Source organism: Aethalodelphis obliquidens, unplaced genomic scaffold (assembly GCF_003676395.1).
Source record: "Aethalodelphis obliquidens isolate GAN/ISIS:26980383/991018 unplaced genomic scaffold, ASM367639v1 scaffold8, whole genome shotgun sequence".
In the NCBI taxonomy this organism is placed as follows: domain Eukaryota; kingdom Metazoa; phylum Chordata; class Mammalia; order Artiodactyla; family Delphinidae; genus Aethalodelphis; species Aethalodelphis obliquidens.
The window spans coordinates 49,272,990-49,292,266 of NW_020837952.1; the positions used below are offsets into that span (position 1 = coordinate 49,272,990).

Genomic DNA, 19,277 nt, shown 5'->3' on the forward strand with positions numbered 1-19,277 from the left:
ATTCTAGGTCCACAAGTTTTGTGTTTTGCTTAAGTACATTGGGGTTTCTCAGCCACTGTTGCCTTTTTGGGCTGGGTAATTCTTTGTTGTGGGGAGTTGCTTTGTGTATTGTAGATGCTTAGTGGCATCCCTGGCCTCTACCCACTAGATGCCAGTAAGACCACCCACCCCCAAGTACCACTTTGGTTGCGACAGTCAAGAATGTCTCCAGCCATTGCCACGTGTAGCCTGGGGGGTGCAAAATCACCCCAATTTTGTTTTTTCCCCAGGTTTCTGTTCTTTTTAGCACAAAAGTGACATTTGCTTACTATTAAAAAATTTTTTTTAATTAGTGAAAGTATATACGTACAGTAAAAAGTGAAAGATCCCGCTGTAGCTCTGTAGTTCTAACTGATGGCATAAAGTTTTGCATTTCTGTTAATTTTGAACCTCAAGGAAGGGAATCTAAGTCTGTTAAGGCAGGCCATTAACATTCATTAAACTGTTAATGACCTTAAAGCCCAGGGGACAAACTGGTGGCTGCAGGTCAAATCTGGCCCGCAGATGTGTGGGGTTATTTTTGTTTGATTGGCATATGTTCAAAAAATTTTTTTTACTTAGTCACTAACAGTTTAAACTAGGAGATGACAACTAAACACCCACATATTCTGTAGAAAAATTGTAAGAGCTGGCAACCCCAGAGCTAATTTCCCCGGGGCAATAACCAGCTGGATGGGCCGAGCTTTTCTCTAGCAGGCAGCGTCCTCTCATCACCTCCACTTTCTCTTACACTTGGTCCACCTCACTCATGCACTTCACCTGCCTGCCTTGTTTATGTGTTCGGGTTTGTAACCTCTCCCTTACATTGTTGGTTTTGGGTTGGTGTTGGTTACTCAAGGTCAAAGTGGGAGGGGGAGGGGTCTCTAGTTAGAGTGGCCTGAAGGAAGGCTCCAGGCCAGGAACCAGAAAGTGTAAAACTACCGCCACCCACCCACCGCCCCCACCCCCCACACCTCACTGTTCCAGCCCTGCCCCTGGCATAAATGGCACAGAGGGAAACCTTCCACATTTGTACTGTTTCAGAGGCCACACCTGGGCACTGTTCTGGGGTAGGGCAGAGCCTCACAGGTTAATGGGATTCAGGAAATAAAATGAATAGTAACAAAATAAAGAAACACTGCCAGGGTTAGTTTTCAAATCCTACCTCTGTCCATCAAAAGGTTTTAGGAGGGACTCAACACAAGCCTGAGGGTTCTATTAATATCACTAAACATATAGTATCTACACATAAAGATCAAAAATTTCTTGTTTAATTTTTTATATTAAATTTCAATTGCATAAATATGTGTATCTTTTTAAAACAAAAACAATAATAATTTTACAATAACAAAAACAGTGATTAGATGGAAGCAAATATTTCCAGACCTTAATGATGGTAAATTCTGGGTCAGAGAAACTCATATTCATCATGGGTATTGGGTCTTGGGAATTGTCATTTTTGTCTTTGTATCTTACACATTTATTAAATATAAAAGATTTTAATGTATATATAAAATAAATTGATTTGAGATATTCTTTATAAAAAAAAAAAAGGAAAGACTGCATTGTTTCTGAGGGTGCATGCCGTCTGGTTCTTCTTCCCAGCTTGGAAGAGCCGGTTTTGGGTCATATCAGGGAACTAGATACGGTTTTAGGACATAGTTAAAAGTAGACATTTAGGAAGTTTAGAAAGGCCTTTGACCCTTTAATGTACCATGTAGGTAAAAGCATCCACACCCACGCCTACAACCACCTGCATGCTCACGGGCATGCGCACACACACACTCGCCACTTCTCACATAGACAGTTCGCACTTTAATCAGCAATTGCTACCTTTCCATCTTCACTGGACAGCTATCAGACACATTTCTGGATCAGCGAAAGGACTAGGGTTAGTGCTGGGAATGAAACACCATGGAGCATCTTAGCTAATATCCCAGCAAGCTTTCCTAAACACACACAAGGCAAGTCAGACTAAACAACATCCAGCCAAAAACTCACCCCCAGATACTTAAACCCAAGAGCCAACTATTCAGGCCCTTTTGGATATACACTGAGCAAGCAACTTGGCATTCATATCTCAGCCATTCATCCCACAAAATCTTTTGAGTGCCTACTGTGTGCCAGACATTTACACTTAGTGGTACTTGCCCAACAAAAAATAGTGAAAAGTGATAAGCGTTATGAAGGAAAGAGAATGGAAATAGAGAATAACGGGGCATTTTAGATCCTATTGAGATAATGTGGTTAGAGGAGCCCTCTCCATGGGTACTGCATTTAATTTTGAGCACGCATGATGGCAGGGTGGCCGGGGCAGGGTGAGAGAAGAACATTTCAGCAGCAGGAGCACCCTGTGCAAAGGTCCTGGGGTGTCAGAGCGATCACAACAAAGAGAGTCGACCTGCATGAGAGGAGCCTCATTTATTGAGCTCTTACTCCCTGAACTGTGCACCTTGCAAGCATTATCCCAAGGAGTCTTCAACAGTGGCCCTCCTGAAGAGATAGGTACTAGTACATCTTCATTTTATAGATCAGGAAACTGAGGTTAATCTGCTTGCCTGCCCCCAATCAATCAGCTGGTCTGTAGCAAGGTCAGGATTTGCACTAAGTATATTTGAATCCAGAATCCTAGACCTTCACATTCAATTATCATTAGAAACCAACCCAACTCACTTTTCATATATTCATATATTCTAGGCCTCTGTGTTGTGCAAAGACTTCTACAATGATTTAAGTAAGATTTTATTTTACCTGTGCTCGGACAGTCTACATGTAAAAGGGTTGTCAGTATTTACATTTGATTGGAAATTCATAAGCATTAGGCGACTTATAATGTCCATGTGTCTTTGAAATCTTGTTTTGTTTTATTAAAGACATTTTTGAAAACATGCAAGTAAAGGAAATGATTCTGGAAGTGTTTTCCTTTGCTTTTATCAGTATTGTTACAACTTGGTAGTTCCAAGTATTGTTGTTCCGAGTATTGTTCCAGCTTACAAATTTAAGTTCTACTATGAGGGTTGCTGAGGAAGCCACAGATTAAACGCACACACACTCACACACTCACAGACACACACACACTCACACACTCTCACATTCACACAGACCACCTTAAAAGACCACTGAGTCGTAAGGTATAGTTTCCTTTTCTTCCATCTCAATTGTTCATATTTGTTTTAATTATTATAGTTACATAAAAAGCAAAAGCAGAAAGCTAGACCATAAACTGCTTCAGAATGCACTTAGATGAAAAATACACCTTGTAAAATTTCTGGGGTTGAATCTATCATAGGCCCAAGGGTAGCAGGACCCTTCCTAGATCTGAGCCTGTTGCTTCTCACACGCTAGAGACACGGGTTATTAAACACAGAGCTCTCGCCCACAAGCTCACATCAGGAGGCTGACAGATCTCTGGGCTTCATCCCATTGTTCCACGGGGTCAAGACCAAAGGGGCTGGGAACAGCAGGTTTGGTCTGGCCTAGGCCACCATGGGGTAGTTTCTTATAAAGAGAGATGTGAAGAGAGAGCCACAGAGAAAATGGTATACGGATCTCCTGAGTTATAGACTCATCATCTGAGTTTTCTTGAATTTCAGAGTACTTTGCAAAGTACCATGAACAGATTCATTAAAAAGAACCAAAAGGAAATAAAGGAAGGGGTTTTAACCTAACAACCCATGAGCTAATGAGTTGATTGTATTGGATTCCAGGCATCTCGAACAGTGATCCACAGTGCAGACATCACATTCCAAATGCTGGAAGACTGGAGGAACGTGGACCTCAACAGCATCACCAAGCAAACCCTCTACACCATGGAAGACACTCGAGATGAGCACCGGAAGCTCATAATCCAGTGTAAGATGCTCTACCAGGGCGTGTGTCTTTTTATTTGTTTAAAAAGAAAGAAAGAAAGAAAGAGTATCTTGGTACATAATCAGGTGGCATTCCCACCCTGTCCTTCTCCCTGGGATCCCATCCCCTCTCTTGTCCCTGTTGAATGGGTCGGCCTAGATGGAGGGGCTAGCTGATTTTCAAGGACATGGGTCAACCTTGCTGGAGAAAATGGGTGCTGGGGCATTGGGCAGCGCACAGTGTCAGGCAAAAGGCCCCACCCGTGACCCTCGATGCCAGGTGCTGTTCCCTAGGTGACATCAACAGATGAGGACAAAAGCTTGCTGCCTCTCTCAGTGTATGTCATTATGTCAGCCTGGAGGAAGCTGGAAATCCCGCCTACTTTTCTGTGGAGGGTCACGGGCGTCAGCCCACCTATTTACTGGCAGGTGAACCTCTCAATCATAGTAGATGTTTCAGAAGGGGATGGAAGGTGATTCACTTCTGTGAATACATGTTCATGCCCCTGTGGATAAAGATGGTGAGAGTACCGCTCCAGGTATTATCCTGATGTGGTCGGGTTGCTCTTCTTAGCAGCAGAGGACACGGAAGGCCAGAGAACACCACCATTCTTAGCACATCCGTGCTGTTCCTCAACAGCCCATCACAGCCTCTGCCCAGGGAATCCCCTGGACCAGGGTCTGTTGGCTCCTTCCTTATTTTACTCAGCCGTTGCTTCTTGTGCCTCGGGGGAAGGGAGCGTGAGGATAGAGGGTGAGTCCATCCGCCCCCATCAGCTCTTGGAAAGCTTGGTGCTGAGGCTGTGCTGGGTGTGGGGGATACAGCAGCAGCTGTGCCTTCTGGATGGGGTGAGGCCCAAGGCCCTAATAGTGACATTCAGGAAGCTGCAGAGTGGCTGTCCCCCACCCCGAGAAGAGGGGCCTAGTCTTCTGAGAGCCCCAAGCCCCTTAGGTTTCTACTACGCCTCCTCAACACTGTTGCCCTGAAGGAAAACTTTCTTCATCCAGCCTAAGCATGTCATGTTTATAAACAGAGTTCTCTAAGATGTTCCTATTAGAGACCTCTTTTCAAAAACAAATGGAGCAGCTGAAGCACTGGATCACGTGGACCTTCCCTGGGGCTTCTTCTTTCCTAGTGACCCCAGAGCTCCTCTCAGGCTCTTATTTCTTCCTGTGCAACAGCCTCCAGCCTGCTTTCCCCTGTTAAGAATTTTAGAGATTGTGACAAATAATAATTCAGCTGATAGAGTGCCTAGTTTATGCCAGGTCCTGTGTCATGATCTCAATCTCCACATCAACCCTTTGGGGAGGATTCACTTATCAGCCCCATATTACAGATGAGAAAACTGAGCCCCAGAGAGGTGGTGAACCTTTCCCAAGTTAGCAGAGCTAGACCTGGAACCCAGGTCTAGTTTTGGTGTCACCGCCATGCACTTGTGCATGCCAGAGGAGAAAAAAATAACGAGATGTGGGCAAGCTTTAGAGGTTCCAGGATCTTTCCAAGTGCTTACAGTCATGCTTCCTGTTGTGTTTTTCCTTCTGGAAGGCAATGGAAAGCATGGCTAAGAGCCCCCTAACAGTGCTAGCTATACTCCTGATGGCCATGTCCCCAGGGCCTCACACAGGGCCAGGGGTAGAGGTGGGGGCCAGCAATGTTTGTAGAGGACCAAATAGATGGGTGGAAGCCCACAATGATCCAACTTCCTGGTTCTGCCAACCACTCCTAGCAGCATTAGACTCAGCTCTCTTCTCCCCTCAGCACCTTTCATGGGGGGAAGAAAATGTGACCCAGACTCATAAGGAAAACTACAATCACCATTGCTTGTTTTAGGGACCAGGCTCTGAGCCTTTGCTGGAGCAGCACGAAGGTCACTGCTGCTTCTCCAAGAAAGAACCTTTTGGGGCTTTCTCTTCTGGCTTTCTTAGGCTGGGGGCAGAATATTGTCCTTTATTTTTTATTTTTGCGGTACGCGGGCCTCTCACTGTTGTGGCCTCTCCCGTTGCGGAGCACAGCCTCCAGACGCGCAGGCTCAGCGGCCATGGATCACGGGCCCAGCCGCTCCGCGGCATGTGGGATCTTCCCGGACCGGGGCACGAACCCGTGTCCCCTGCATCGGCAGGCGGACTCTCAACCACTGCGCCACCAGGGAAGCCAAGAATGTTGTCCTTTAAATCTGTGATTGTATTCTTCTAGAGGAAGGGAGTCATAATGAGGTTCAGTGCAACCCACCTGCCTGTCCTGGGTCTAGCACTGTGTTAATACGCTGAGCAAAGAGCAGTGAATAAGATGGACACTGCCCTTGCCACGTGGAGCTTAGAGCTAATGGCAAATCAGAAGTTGAACAAGTAATTTCCAAATGGTTGCGTTTTACCAAAGAGGACATACTATGTGATGCAGTGCCGGGATGAGGGGGATTGAGGAAGCCTGAAGGCAGGTGGCCTGGCACGCGGGTGTCATCCTTGCTCCTTCCAGACAGCTGGGAAGTAAGTCCCTGAACACAATGAGCTGGACCAAAGGTCGGTTTGAATAGGACTAGGGGCACCTGTGTGCTGCACCCTCCTTTCCTTACAACCAGCTGACAAGTCTGCGGATTCTTGCTTTAGGGGGTCACCATCACATCCATGATGTAGATGCTGGCTGGGGATGCCTGACTTACCTTAAATTAAAAAGTACACATTGGGACTTGAGCATGATGATTAGAATGAGCCTTAAGTGGTGCTGTGGTAAGAGAATGTGGTTGGGATGCCCGACAGACCTTGATTCAAACCCTGGTTCTGGTGTGCTGTGACCTCGGCTTCCAAATCTGTAAAATGGGGATAATGCAAAAGGATGAAATGGGACAATGTGTGCCACATACATGGTACACAGCGTAGAGCTAGTGTAGAGAAGAGGTTGGGAGGCAAGCACTTGAGGCAGGCTGTGTTTGAAACTTGCCTCTGCCATTAACCAGCTGTGAAGGTCACTCATCTCTGTGTGCCTCTTCTGCCTCATTTGTCAAAAGGCTGGGTGTGTGTGTGGGGGTAATAATAGTACCTACCTCCGTGGGCCGTTCATCCTTTCAACAAACATTCGAGCAACTACTGTGTACCAGGCACTGTTCTAGGTCCTGGCCTCATGACATTCACATTCTAGGGGTAGTCTAAGGTCAGAGTGTGCCCATAGAGAACATTTTAGGAGAGTGCCTGGCATGCGGCAAGCACTCAGTAAATGTTGGCAGTTAGCACTTTCATTGCCATCTCGATCATTATCATCACGGATTGAAGCACAGTGGCTCAGACGCACAGGCAGTGCCGTGAAGAGTGAAGGAACACCAGAGGGAAAGTCAGAGACTGGGTTCCAGTTCCTGCTCTGCCACCAACTCACCCTCTGACTCTGAGGGGGTCATCTGATCTCTAAGACATAGCTTCCTCACCTATAAAATGAGACAGATCAACTAAATGGGTTTTGTAAAGTCCTTTCTCATTCTAAAGTATATGTTTTCGGGTCCTGGAAGCTGACCTCTTGCAGCAGTTATCAGTTAAGTAAAATAGAGCAGATTGGCCAGTCCTGGAAAATGGGACAACAAAAGCTGCTCAGACAAATGAGAACTGTAGGAACATGTGAATCCTGAATCGTGGTTTGATTTATTGAGCTTCACATACAAAAACACAAAGAAATGTAGTAAGAGGAGATGCTCCGGATTGGAGGTCACCACAGCAATGTTTCTACTTTCTGCAGTGCTTCACTGATGACAGAATCCTTCTATACTCAATGATTTGACTTGTACCTGAAGACAGGTTGTAAAGTGATATGATGATCCTCCTTTGACCAGTATGGAAACTGGAGGGCACAGTGATGGTTTCCTTTACACAAACGTTTATTAAGCGTCTGCTATGTGTCAAGCACTGAGAGGCTGGTTAGGCTGCTTGTCCAGTATGGTTGTGGTTCAGAAACATTTGAATGGTCAAATGTGCCTTACCATGGGGCAGAGAGCAAGACAGCAGCAGTGCATCTCCCCTGTCATGCAAGCAAGCGCATACTGGATAAGAGCTATAGCACAGGTAATGTGCCAGCTAATAAAGCTATCAGGCAAAGAAGTAGCAGGGGGACACGCCCATGCACACCCCTAACTATAGCAGTGTTCTTAGTGATACAGTGAAGGTAGAATGCAAATAGTAAAGTGCTGTGAAAGTACAGAGGGAGAGTGATCAGTTCTGCCGGCGAGGGGCATGGGAGGGTAAATAGGATTTCATCGGAGGATCATTTCAGCTGTTTCATGACAGACTAAACAGTCTAAGCAGAGGGAACTGCCTGAGAAAAGCGGGGATGGCAAGTAACCCGGGGTGGCCAGGGCTTAAAGTGTTCACAGGCACGGAGGATAAGCCTGGAAAGGTAAGTTGGGGTGTATTCTCTAAATCCTTGAATACCCTGCTAAGACTTTGGAGTTTTTTATTTTATTCCGTTGTATTCCTTTGTTCTTTTAACACCTGTGTGTGTTTAAACACAACTGCATGGTGTGTGGGGTCTCCTCTGTTTGACAGTGTATCAGGAGTTCGACCATCTCCTGGAGGAGCAGTCTCCCATCGAGTCCTACATCGAGTGGCTGGACACCATGGTGGACCGGTGTGTTGTGAAGGTTGGTAAGCTGAAGCGGAAGGTGCAGGCCCGGGTGTGGCAGCCCATCACTCGCCTTGATGGCGCTTGGGTAATACAGAGCCCCGCAGTGAGCTAGCTGAGTGTTTCCTCGGCAGCCTCGGAGTCCTAGGGATGCAAGGAGAGGCCTGGGCCCCCCTCAGGAGTGGGGGAGGGGTGTGTCATGAGGCAGGACTCTTAGAGTCTCCCTCCCCTGGTTCAACCAGGTCAGCATCTCTCCTAGCGGTTGTACCTGTTGAGTCTCGACATAAGATTTCATTTCTTAAAGTGTGTTTTTGCTGTTAAAAATAAAAAGTCTATAACATTGAACTTAGAGACCCGAAGCCTTCCTGTCATTTCAATAAGAGACAGTAATAAATGAAGGTCAAATCAACCACGCATACAGCCGTTCACTCTCTTGTAGGTGGCTGCCAAGAGGCAAGGGTCCTTGAAGAAGGTGGCCCAGCAGTTCCTCTTGATGTGGTCCTGTTTTGGCACAAGGGTGATCCGGGACATGACCTTGCACAGTGCCCCCAGCTTCGGTAAGGCCACCCCAGCCCTCCCCACATCCAAACACGTCTTCTCCGGGCTCCATGTACCAAGTCCATCTCTCCAGAGTCAGGCATGGTCTTGCTGTCTCTGAGACCACAAGGACATCACCCGGAAACATTCTCTATTCTGGGGGGACACGATATTGTTAGGACTTTCAGGGAGAAAGATGGCATTGCACGCTAAAGGAGAAGTATACATATCTGAAAACGAGAGGCTTGCACACAGATAACATTATTTGAGTTTAAAGAGGAGTAAATAGCAGTGGCTGTGCTCCCCTTTTTCTGGAAGTCCCCAGTCATGGCTGCTTCCACTGGTCTATTTTGCCAAATTTCGTAGTGTGGATTTGCCAAGACTGGGCACATGAAGAAGCCTCCGAGTGCAAAATTTGCAAACGGCTTGATTGACAGGCCAGTGGTGGGTAAAGTTTTCTTTGATAACGTGCCCCAGTGTGATCCCCAGTAAACGACTTTTGCATTCATTCTCCCTTTTGTTTCACTGACCCCTTGGGTTTTCATCACCTCCAGGACACATCCCTACCCCAAGTCCTTGTCTCCTGTTTTCCAGTTTAACGGGACTTGAAATCTCTGACCGGAGGTGCTTACGGTAGTCTCTGCGGGCAGGAACCTAATCACCAACTTGGGGTGAATGCCATTTTTCACTGGAAAGAATGGCATACGCATTGAGTCCAGGTCATCATTAGCAAAGTGAGGTGGAACTTTAAGGCATTATCCAGACATTTGAAATCTCAAAACACTTTGGCCTCAGTTTTCTAGGCATTTCGGCAAAGGGCTGTTTGTGAATTTTCTGGGTAATTGCTTCAGTTCTCTGTTTTACTTTGCAAGTAGAGATGTGGTTTTGCTTCTCATTATCTCCAATTAAGCCAATCAGCTCTGGGTTTTGCTCTGGGTTTAATTTGACACTTTTCCATCTAGCTTTTTATGGTCTTGTCACTATTTCCCAGTTGTGCTATACAATGCAGTGAATATGTGGTGAAACAAAGAAGGCACTATTTTTTCTAAACAGCTCTGTCCATGAAAGACTGTGTTTACCCAATTGGAGAAGCGTTTTGTTGTGGATTTCTTTAATCTCAGCGTTGGGAAGTTCTCTGAACCTGCCTGCACCATGGCTACAGATGGAAATTCTCTTTGAGCTGTATATGGAAATGCTCTGGTGACTGCTACCTGGGCAGTGCCACCAGGCATGGCATTTTGATGACTTCCAGTTCAGCATAGTTAGTGTTAGCACATGTTACCTGTGGCTCTGGGAAGATCATTTGTGCATAACTGCTTTCAGTTAAGCTGATGGGTGAAAAATATTCGAGATTTTTTTCATTGCTTCAGAAATCAAAGAAGAACGATACCGCACAAATAAGTATATATACATCCACAAAGCAAGCACCCTTTCCTTGTTTTATATCTTATTCTTCAAGTTGCTGATTCTTATACTGACTGTATATTATCAAACACCCTTCATTAGACAGGGAAAGTAGTCTATGTTGTAATAGCCTTTGAAATCCATTTGTATGTACTAAGTTAACAGTCAATGTTATGGAAAGTAGAACAATTAGAATAGGTTGAATTTATTACTAAGAAATATTATTCCTTAAAATGTGTTTATTTCTTTTTGAACCACGCACATTCTAGGATACACTGGAAACTCAGGCAAATGGCAAACATGGTCACAAATCTTTTAGAAAAGGAAAGAAAAAAGATATTAACCCAATTTCACTTTTACAGTATTTTTCAACCCTGAACAGATGGAAATAATACCTGTCTCCAAGTCCATTTAGCAAACTATCTGAAATGGTCCTGCTCATCCGACTCATTGTTGAGTTTTACAGCTTGGGGTGACAGGCAAGTTGAAAGAATTTGCGGCAGACAAAAGCCCAGCTCCCCCTTTCTGCCTGTATATGTCAAAGACACAGTTGGTGGTTGTGTTTGGGTCATGTGTTCCCTGTATAAAAACAGCTAATTAGGAAAAAGAGCCCTCTGTTCCCTGGCCCCTCCCCCAACCACAGGGGCCAGCTCTATATATCTTATAACTCCCACACGATCCTGGTAGCTGTGAATGGTGCGGGGTTTGTATGTCCGAGTAGCAGGCTGACCGTCACAATGATCGTGTGGAATATCACAATGATCCCACGGGGGGACTCTATCACCTCTTCGCAGAACAGCCTCTTTCAAAGGTAGTTGACTCCTTTCTTCTCCTTAATTCCTTTTCACTCTTTTCTCCCTAATTCCTTTTCACTGAAAGAGCCTATGCGGTGAACTAAAGTAGCCAGACTTTCTTTCTCTGCTGCAGCAGCACTTTCTAGCAAAATTAGTCAGCAAAGGTAGGGTAGCAGGCAATGAACTTTTCATCCTAATGGGGCTGAGGAAATTAGAGGTTCTATTTAAAAAAAGCAGCAACAACATATTTTCAGTTGACTGCTCTGATTTTAGTTCGTAGGATACCTGGATCCCAAGTCAGTGCAGGTGCCTTTACCTTTCACTATGGGTTTTTACCAGATGCCCCTGTTTCACTGTTAGGAACATCCGGAAGGCAACAATAGTTCCTGGAAGTGCTTCAGCATGAAATGCTGTGAAAGGCTGCCTCGGGTTTGACGGCCAAGGGGGCAGGGCTACATATCATTTCCCAGGTTTTCACCTTTTTACACGCTTGTTTTCTGGCCTAGCATCAAAGCTCACCCACTCAGGCGGGGCCGGGGAGGCCACATGGGATCAACTCCCAGGCCAAGTGGCCATGACGGACGGAGCCTCCAGACTGCTTCTCAATGTTTAGATGTCCTGGCCTGGCTCTCTTACCCAGAACCTGCTAAATTGCAGGATCTTGACATTCAAAATGTCTCTCAGGCCCCCTCCAAGCACCAGGAGGCAGGAATCGCTTTCCCTGTATTCGGGAGAAGAAGCAAGAGACCCAGAGAGGAGAGGGGGCTTGCCCAGGATGCACAGCAAACTAAGCTGAGCTCCCCTGGGGATCTATCCCATGCTAGAGCCACACTGCCAAGGCCTCTTTAACTTCCTCCAGCTGAATAGTAATAAGAAAAGCAAAGTAACATTTATTCAGGGACTAGTGTACACTAGACATAACAGTAGGCACTTTCCCATTTAATTCTCACAACAACTTATGAGGTCCACTATTACTGCCCTCAATATAACAGACAAGGAAGTCGTGATAGAACATGAAGCAAAGGCAGGATAATGCTACTCTTTATAACAAATGTGTAGGAAGCACATAGAACCATTTAATTCTCACATCAACTCTGCAAGGCAGATAATAATAGGTACCTTTTTACTGAGTTGGAGAATTTTCTTGCCCAAAATCAATATGGCAAGTGGCAGAGCCCTGTTTCAAAATCAGATGTGCATGACCACAAAACCCATGCTTTTTCAATTCCCACAACTGAGACAAATATCCTGGGCTCAGATGCATGGCACAAAAAGGCTAGACAAATTTGTTTACCCCTCATTGATGGATTTTCTAAAACCATATTGATAGAGTAAAAATTTTTTTAAGCTATGAGAGAAAAGAACAATAATTAGACAATCATGAGTAATAAGAGATGCCAGGAGACAATGGAATAATATCTTTTAAGTGCTGAGAACAAAGAACTGTCAACCATTATTCAAGAGTGAGGGCAAAGCACAGACATATTCAGTTATACAAAAACTAAGAGAACTATATGGCACCCATAGAACTTCACTTAAATAAAATTAAAGGATGGGGGCTTCCCTGGTGGCGCAGTGGTTGAGAGTCCGCCTGCCAATGCAGGGGACACGGGTTCGTGCCCCGGTCCGGGAAGATCCCACATGCCGCGGAGCGGCTGGGCCCATGAGCCATGGCCGCTGAGCCTGTGCGTCCGGAACCTGTGCTCCGCAACGGGAGAGGCCACAACAGTGAGAGGCCCGCGAAAAAAAAAAAATTAAAGAATGGATTTCAATAAGAAGAAAAATAAAACCATAGCTAAGGTCTGGGATACAAGAAACAACAATATTCTAGTTATTGTTGTTGTTTAACAAAAGTGTAGTGGTTTAAAACAGTATTATGCTTACAGATTCTATGGGTCAGGAATTTGGGCAGGGTCCAGCGGGGATGGCTTGTCTCTGTTCTATGATGTCTGGGACCTCAGAGGGGAAGACTCAAAAGCTGGAGTTCATCGACGGCTGGAGGCTGGCATCCTCTGGAAGCTTTTTCCCTCACGTGTCTGGTGCCTGAGCTGGGATGACTTGAACACTAGGACTGCCGATTGGAGTGTGTTCAGGTGGCCTCTCCATGTGGCTCAGTTTCCTCACCACACAGTGGCCTCTGGCCAGTTGAACCTCTCACATGGAAGCTTAGGCCCCATGAGTGAGTGTGCCGAGGGGGGAGCCGCATTGCCTTTATGACCCAATCTCAGAAGTGAAAGTTTCACTCCCCCTTACTCTGTTGATCAAAGCAGTCACAAACCTACCAAGATTGAAGGAAGTACATAGACACCCCCCCACAATTTTCCCAGGAAGGAGTGTCAAAGAATTTGGGAGCCCTGTTTTAAGATGAGAGAAATTTTAAAATATATAAGCAAATTTAATTAACTTTTGGTTGTAATTTAAAAACTAATTTGTGTGTGTTTCAAGAAAGTAAAACCAAATTCCAGGAAACAATAAAACACAGGGTAGCTGGGAGAGAATCTTTAAGGAATAGTTAACGCATGCTAAGGTCTTTGTCTTGAAATACTAAATAACTGTAGACTTTGTTGAAAAAAATTTATAGTTTGGATTTAATAGATGTTTGGATATATGATCATCACTAAAAGAATAGAATCATAAGTTACCAAAGAAAAAATGGAAAAATGTGAAAACTTAAATGGCAAGAATTGAGAAGATAAAAGAAGCTTAGAAAAAGGATCGTAAACTCAAAATATGAAACAGGATGCTAGAAATAAGATCAAATAATAACCACAGTAAATGAAAAGGTCTCTTCCCTCAAAAAACATCAGGCGTAAATTGCAACGTTTACTAAACTTTTAAGAAGCATAAAATCCTTAGTTTATGAAAATGAACATGAAAACAAAAGAAGGAAAGCTGTACAGTTAATTTTATGAAGCTAATATAATCTCAGTTTCAAAATCTTGGAAGAGCTGTAGAAGAAAAGAATATTATGACTCAACCACACATAAATATAGATGAAAACATTCTAAATAAAATACTAGCAGATCAAATCCAGGGCAAAATTTTTTTTAAATCATGGTTAATGAGGCCTATGCCAAGAATTCAAGTATGATTCAAAGTCAGAAAATTACTATTTAACATACTGCATTAACAAATTAAAAGAGAAAAGTCATATGTTCATCTCTATAGAAACAAAGGAAAAAATGTATTTGATACAGTTCAGCTTTCAAGTATAATTTTTAAAAACTCTTGGCAAACTAGGAATAGAAGGGAATTTATTTAATATGTTAAAGAGCATTCAAAAATCTGCAGAAAACAATATACCAAATGGTGAAACTTTAGAAGTTTTCCCATTCCCGTCATGAATAAGACACAAATGCCTTCTAATGCTGTTTCTGATAGATACGTACTGGAGGTCCTAGCCAATGCAATAAGAAAAGGAAATGAAATATAAGAATTGAAAAGGAAAACACAAAATTGTCTTTATTTCTAGACATGTCATGATGGCTGACAAGAAAAAGAGAATCTACAAACTAATAGAACAAACAAGAATTCAGGCAGGTTACTGAATTCAGTTTTTTAAAAATCATTGACATTCTTACCATTAACTAGAAAATATCTGTCTCTGTGTATCTATATATCTATATCTATATATCCCATTCACAATAGCAATAGAAATGTGCCCAGAAAAATATTCTAACAAAAATTATTTTAAGACCTTCAAGGAAAAAAATTTTTAAATATTACTGAAATATACCCTGTTCATATCTGGAAAAGGATATGCCCTTCAAATATATAAATCAATTGGAATTTCCATCTGGTTCTTAACTTTTTCTTCCTTTGATTTTGAAAATCTGATGTTAAAATTCATATAGAAAAGCAAAAGCCTGAGAATAGTAAAGGCATTTTGAAAGTAATAAAGAACAGGTATAGGGACTTGCTTACCTGACGTTCAGGTTTATTAAGGAGTAAGACAATGTGGTCATCTAACAGTGCTAGACAAAGAGTAGTGAAACAGCAGAGGTGCCCAAGACAGACTGACATGAAACTTGTCTTTGCCTCATCAAATTCTTGCCTTTCTGTCTCAACAAGAGGACTGTACAGATGATCTGTGTGACAGAGATATGGCATTAAAAATCAGTGGACAAAGGTTCTGGGACACGCATTTTAGGATAAATAAAATAAAATTAGACCCCTTCCCTAGAAACAATTTTCCCCTTCTGAAAAGAAACATCTAAATGAAAAAAAAACAACCAAAACTTAAAACCTTTTAGAAGAAAATATGGATGATAAGTTTATGACTTTGGAATAGGAAATTATTTCTTTAAAAAAGTACCAAAAAGGATAAATCATAAGGAAAATATTGGCAAAGTTGACTGCACTCGGATTTTAAATTTCTGTTTAATAAGCACAACATAGACGAAATTAAAAGATAAAAGCCACAGAGGGAATTCCCTGGCGGTCCAGTGGTTAGGACTCCACACTTTCACTGCCGAGGGCCTGGGTTCGATCCCTGGTCAGGGAACTAAGATCCCACAAGTCGCATGGTGTGGCCAAAAAAAAAAAAGCCACAGAAAGGGGGAAGATATTTTGCAATGCATATAACGAACAAAGTATTAATATCCAGAATATATGATAAATCCCTCCAAATACATTTTTAAAAGACAAATACCCCAGTAGAAAAATGGGCAAAGAATATGAATAGACAGTTCACAGAAGAGGAAATTCAGGTAGGCAATATCATATGAAAAGAGGTGGACCTTTCTAGTAATTAGGGTACTGCAACTTATAAAGACAATAACATTTCATACCCTTCAGATGGCAAATACTGTATTTCCTATGCTACCAGTAAGGATGTAGAAGATTTTGGTGAGCAGTGTGGCACTATCTCGTTAAGACTTAAGATGCAGGTGCTCTTGGACCCATTGATTCCACCTCTGGTCCTAGAGGCAGGTATTTTTTGTACCTAGGCAACAGGTACAAAAAATATTCATTAGAGCCAGTTTCCAATAGTGAAAACTGTAAATAACCTAAATTTCATCGACAGGAGAATGGACAAATAAATCGTGGCATAGTCACACAATGGCCATTAAACAAGACCTACATGTGTCAGTGTGGATAGACCTAAAAACACCCAAAGTATCAAGTGCAGGTTGTAGAATACTCTGTAAAGTATGGTACCATTTCTATCAAGTTTGAAAATAAAAAACAATATCATGTGTTTTTATGGATATATAAATATAGGCAGTAAGAGTATAGAAATGCATGTAAACAGTAAATACCAGATTCGAGGCAGTGATTACATCAGGGCATGAACACAGGAAGCAGAGAAGTAGGATTAAGGAAGGGAACACAGGGGGTTCATTTTTATCTTCAATTTAAAAATATGATTCAAATATGGTAAAATGTTAAAATATTATAAAGCTTGGTGTTGAGTACACTGGCGTTCATTTTAAAATTCTTTTTTTTTTTTGGCCGTGCTGTGCAGCACGCGGGATCTTAGTTCCCCAACCAGGGATCAAACCCCTGCCCCCTGCATTGGAAGTACAGAGTCCTAACCCCTGACCACCAGGGAATTCCCTTAAAATTCTTTATACTTTTCCATATGTTTGAAACTTTTCATAAGAAAAAAGAAATGCTTTGATTCTATAAGGTGCCATTAACTATGTTACCATATAACAACAACAATCTCCTTTTGTCTCTATCCTAGTACCTTTTTCCATAACGGGCTCTGATGCTCAATAGCTCTGTAACTTTAGGCAAGTGGTTTAAAATCCTCTGAGACTTCATTTCCCCCATGTGTTAACTGAAGATAATAATACCTCCTTGGGACTTCCCTGGTGGCGCAATGGTTAAGAATCTGCCTGCCAGTGCAGGGGACATGGGTTCGAGCCCTGGTTCAGGGAGATCCCACATGCTGCAGAGCAACTAAGCCCGCAAGCCACAACTACTGAGCCTGTGTGACACCACTCCTGAAGCCCACGCACCTAGACCCCGTGCTCCACGACAAGAGAAGCCACCGCAATGAGAAGCCCGCTCACTGCAACGAAGAGTATCCCCCGGTCGCCCCAACTAGAGAAAGCCCACACACAGCAACAAAGACCCAATGCAGCCAAAATGTAAATAAATAAAAATAAATAAATTAAAAAAAAACCCTTCATAGTGTTGTTGGAAAATTAAAAGGGCTTAGCACAGAGCATATGGTAAGTGGTCAGTGCTTGCTCATTTGATTCATTCATCCAACAAATAACCATTGAGCCTCTACTGTGCCTGGCACTGTTCTAGACACCGGGTATAGAACAGTGGGGAAAAAAAAAAAGATAAAAATCCCTGCATTTATGGAGCTTACAATCTAGTGTAGGGAGGCACATGATAAAGATAATTTCAATATATAGTATAGCAGATGGTGTTAAGTGCTAAGGGAAGAAATAAAGCAGGAATGTTAGCTATAATTGCCTCTATCCTGTCTGTCTTTGATGTTTCTCTTTTCCTCTCCCTCTTTCCCTCCCCTGCCTCCTTCCCCTCTCCCTCTCATCAGTCTTTGTGTACCCTGGCACTGAACTGTTTGTTACCTAATAATCTTAAGGATTGATTTTTGCTAAGGACACTGTAGCTTTTGTGGAGTCAGTGACTGAACTTTAAGTTTCCTTTGTACTAAGAGCACTTTGCACAATAGTAATAAGCAAGAAGCAGTAGCTCTACAAACTCTCCTTGTTTGAAAGATGATTGAAAATTATCAGACCAATTGGGTAAATGATGAGAGTCATTAGGAAGAGAGCTTGAAACCCCAAATCAACACTTCCCCTGGAGTACTGGCCTCCAAACCCAGCTCTGATGTTTTCTAACAGTGTGGTCTTAAGCAAGTGTCTTCACCTCAGATCTTGTTTCTTTATCTATTAGACAGGGGTGCTGTATAGATGATCCAAGGTGCCTACCTGTGCTAAAACTACTAAAGCCATTTTTATTATCTAGGGTTTTCCATTCTAATTCGGTTTCATAGTGTCTTTCTCTCTTTCTATCCTTATTGACTTAGAGCCACATCTCAGCAAATACTTCTTCATTTTGGAGACCTTTTCCTTTTAGGTATTTGATGCTATCTTTTGACTTCTTTGACTCTATGAACAAAACAGTCACATCACAGGGTGTTAGAACATTAATAGCAAAAGCGACCTTAGTTACTATTTATTAAGCATCTAGTATATACTTTTCCTCATTATGGTACTTCTGTAAAATAGGTTTGACTGTTTCCCTTTTAGAGAGCCATATTGCACGATTGAAGAACAACTTCAGAATCAGACAGTCTTGGATTCAAATCCCATGTCTGCCACTTAATAATTGTGTGACATTGGACAGTTACTTTACTCCTCTAAGTCTCAGTTTCCTCCTTTGCAGAAGGAGGGTATCGCTCATTTCAAATGGTTGTGATGAGAATTAAATGCAATAATAAATCTGCAGCAGTTAACCCAGTGGCTGCCACAGCGCAAGGGCTCAGTAAACGGTTGGTTTTATTTTTAACATTTTCGAGGAGCAGCTCATCCAAGGTCCCAGTTACTAAGTGGCAGAGTTGGAGCTCAACCTGGGCAGTTTGATCCAGACCCATGCAGTTACCCACAATGCTGTACCTCCTCAGCGGTTCACAGGACTCATTTTGGGGAAGTAGATGGAAAGTTTAGTCTTGGAAGTCTGCATTTCACCATGACTCAAAAAAACCCTGAACCTTGCTGAATTCCAAGTGGGGTCAAAAAACAGACACAGCACCCTGGAGATGGAGGAAAAATGTGAAGAAAGTGCAGGACAGGGGACGTGGACGTGGAGCTCTGTGGGCACAAGGATCATAGGTGGTGGCAGGCTCCGGAGAGACGGGGTATTGGTGTAGATGTGCATGACCTGCAGGGCATCCAGTGGCCTCAGAGTTAAGCCGGGGATTTTCTTCTGTAACATTTCTGGAGCAAAAGAATCAATCTATCTGAAATGTGTGTGTGTGTGTGTGTGTGTGTGTGTGCGCGCGCGCACGCATGCGCGTGCACATGTACAAAGAAGCCAGGTGCAACTAAAAAGGAGAAAATAAATTCCACCAAAGAGGAGTCATCCGAAAGCCCC

At 43.2% G+C, this 19,277-nt stretch overlaps 1 protein-coding gene across 2 annotated transcripts in view; it reads left to right on the forward strand.

Annotated features, from left to right (window-relative positions):
- The window catches only part of RFX4 (regulatory factor X4), a 164,964-nt gene that overhangs the window by 121,612 nt on the left and 24,075 nt on the right, over positions 1 to 19,277 (forward strand). For both annotated transcript variants that reach the window (XM_027107437.1, XM_027107439.1), the window contains 3 exons: positions 3,726 to 3,870; positions 8,388 to 8,482; positions 8,903 to 9,020. In XM_027107437.1, the coding sequence (XP_026963238.1) occupies positions 3,726 to 3,870; positions 8,388 to 8,482; positions 8,903 to 9,020 (358 nt within the window). The remainder of the gene's footprint in view (positions 1 to 3,725; positions 3,871 to 8,387; positions 8,483 to 8,902; positions 9,021 to 19,277) is intronic.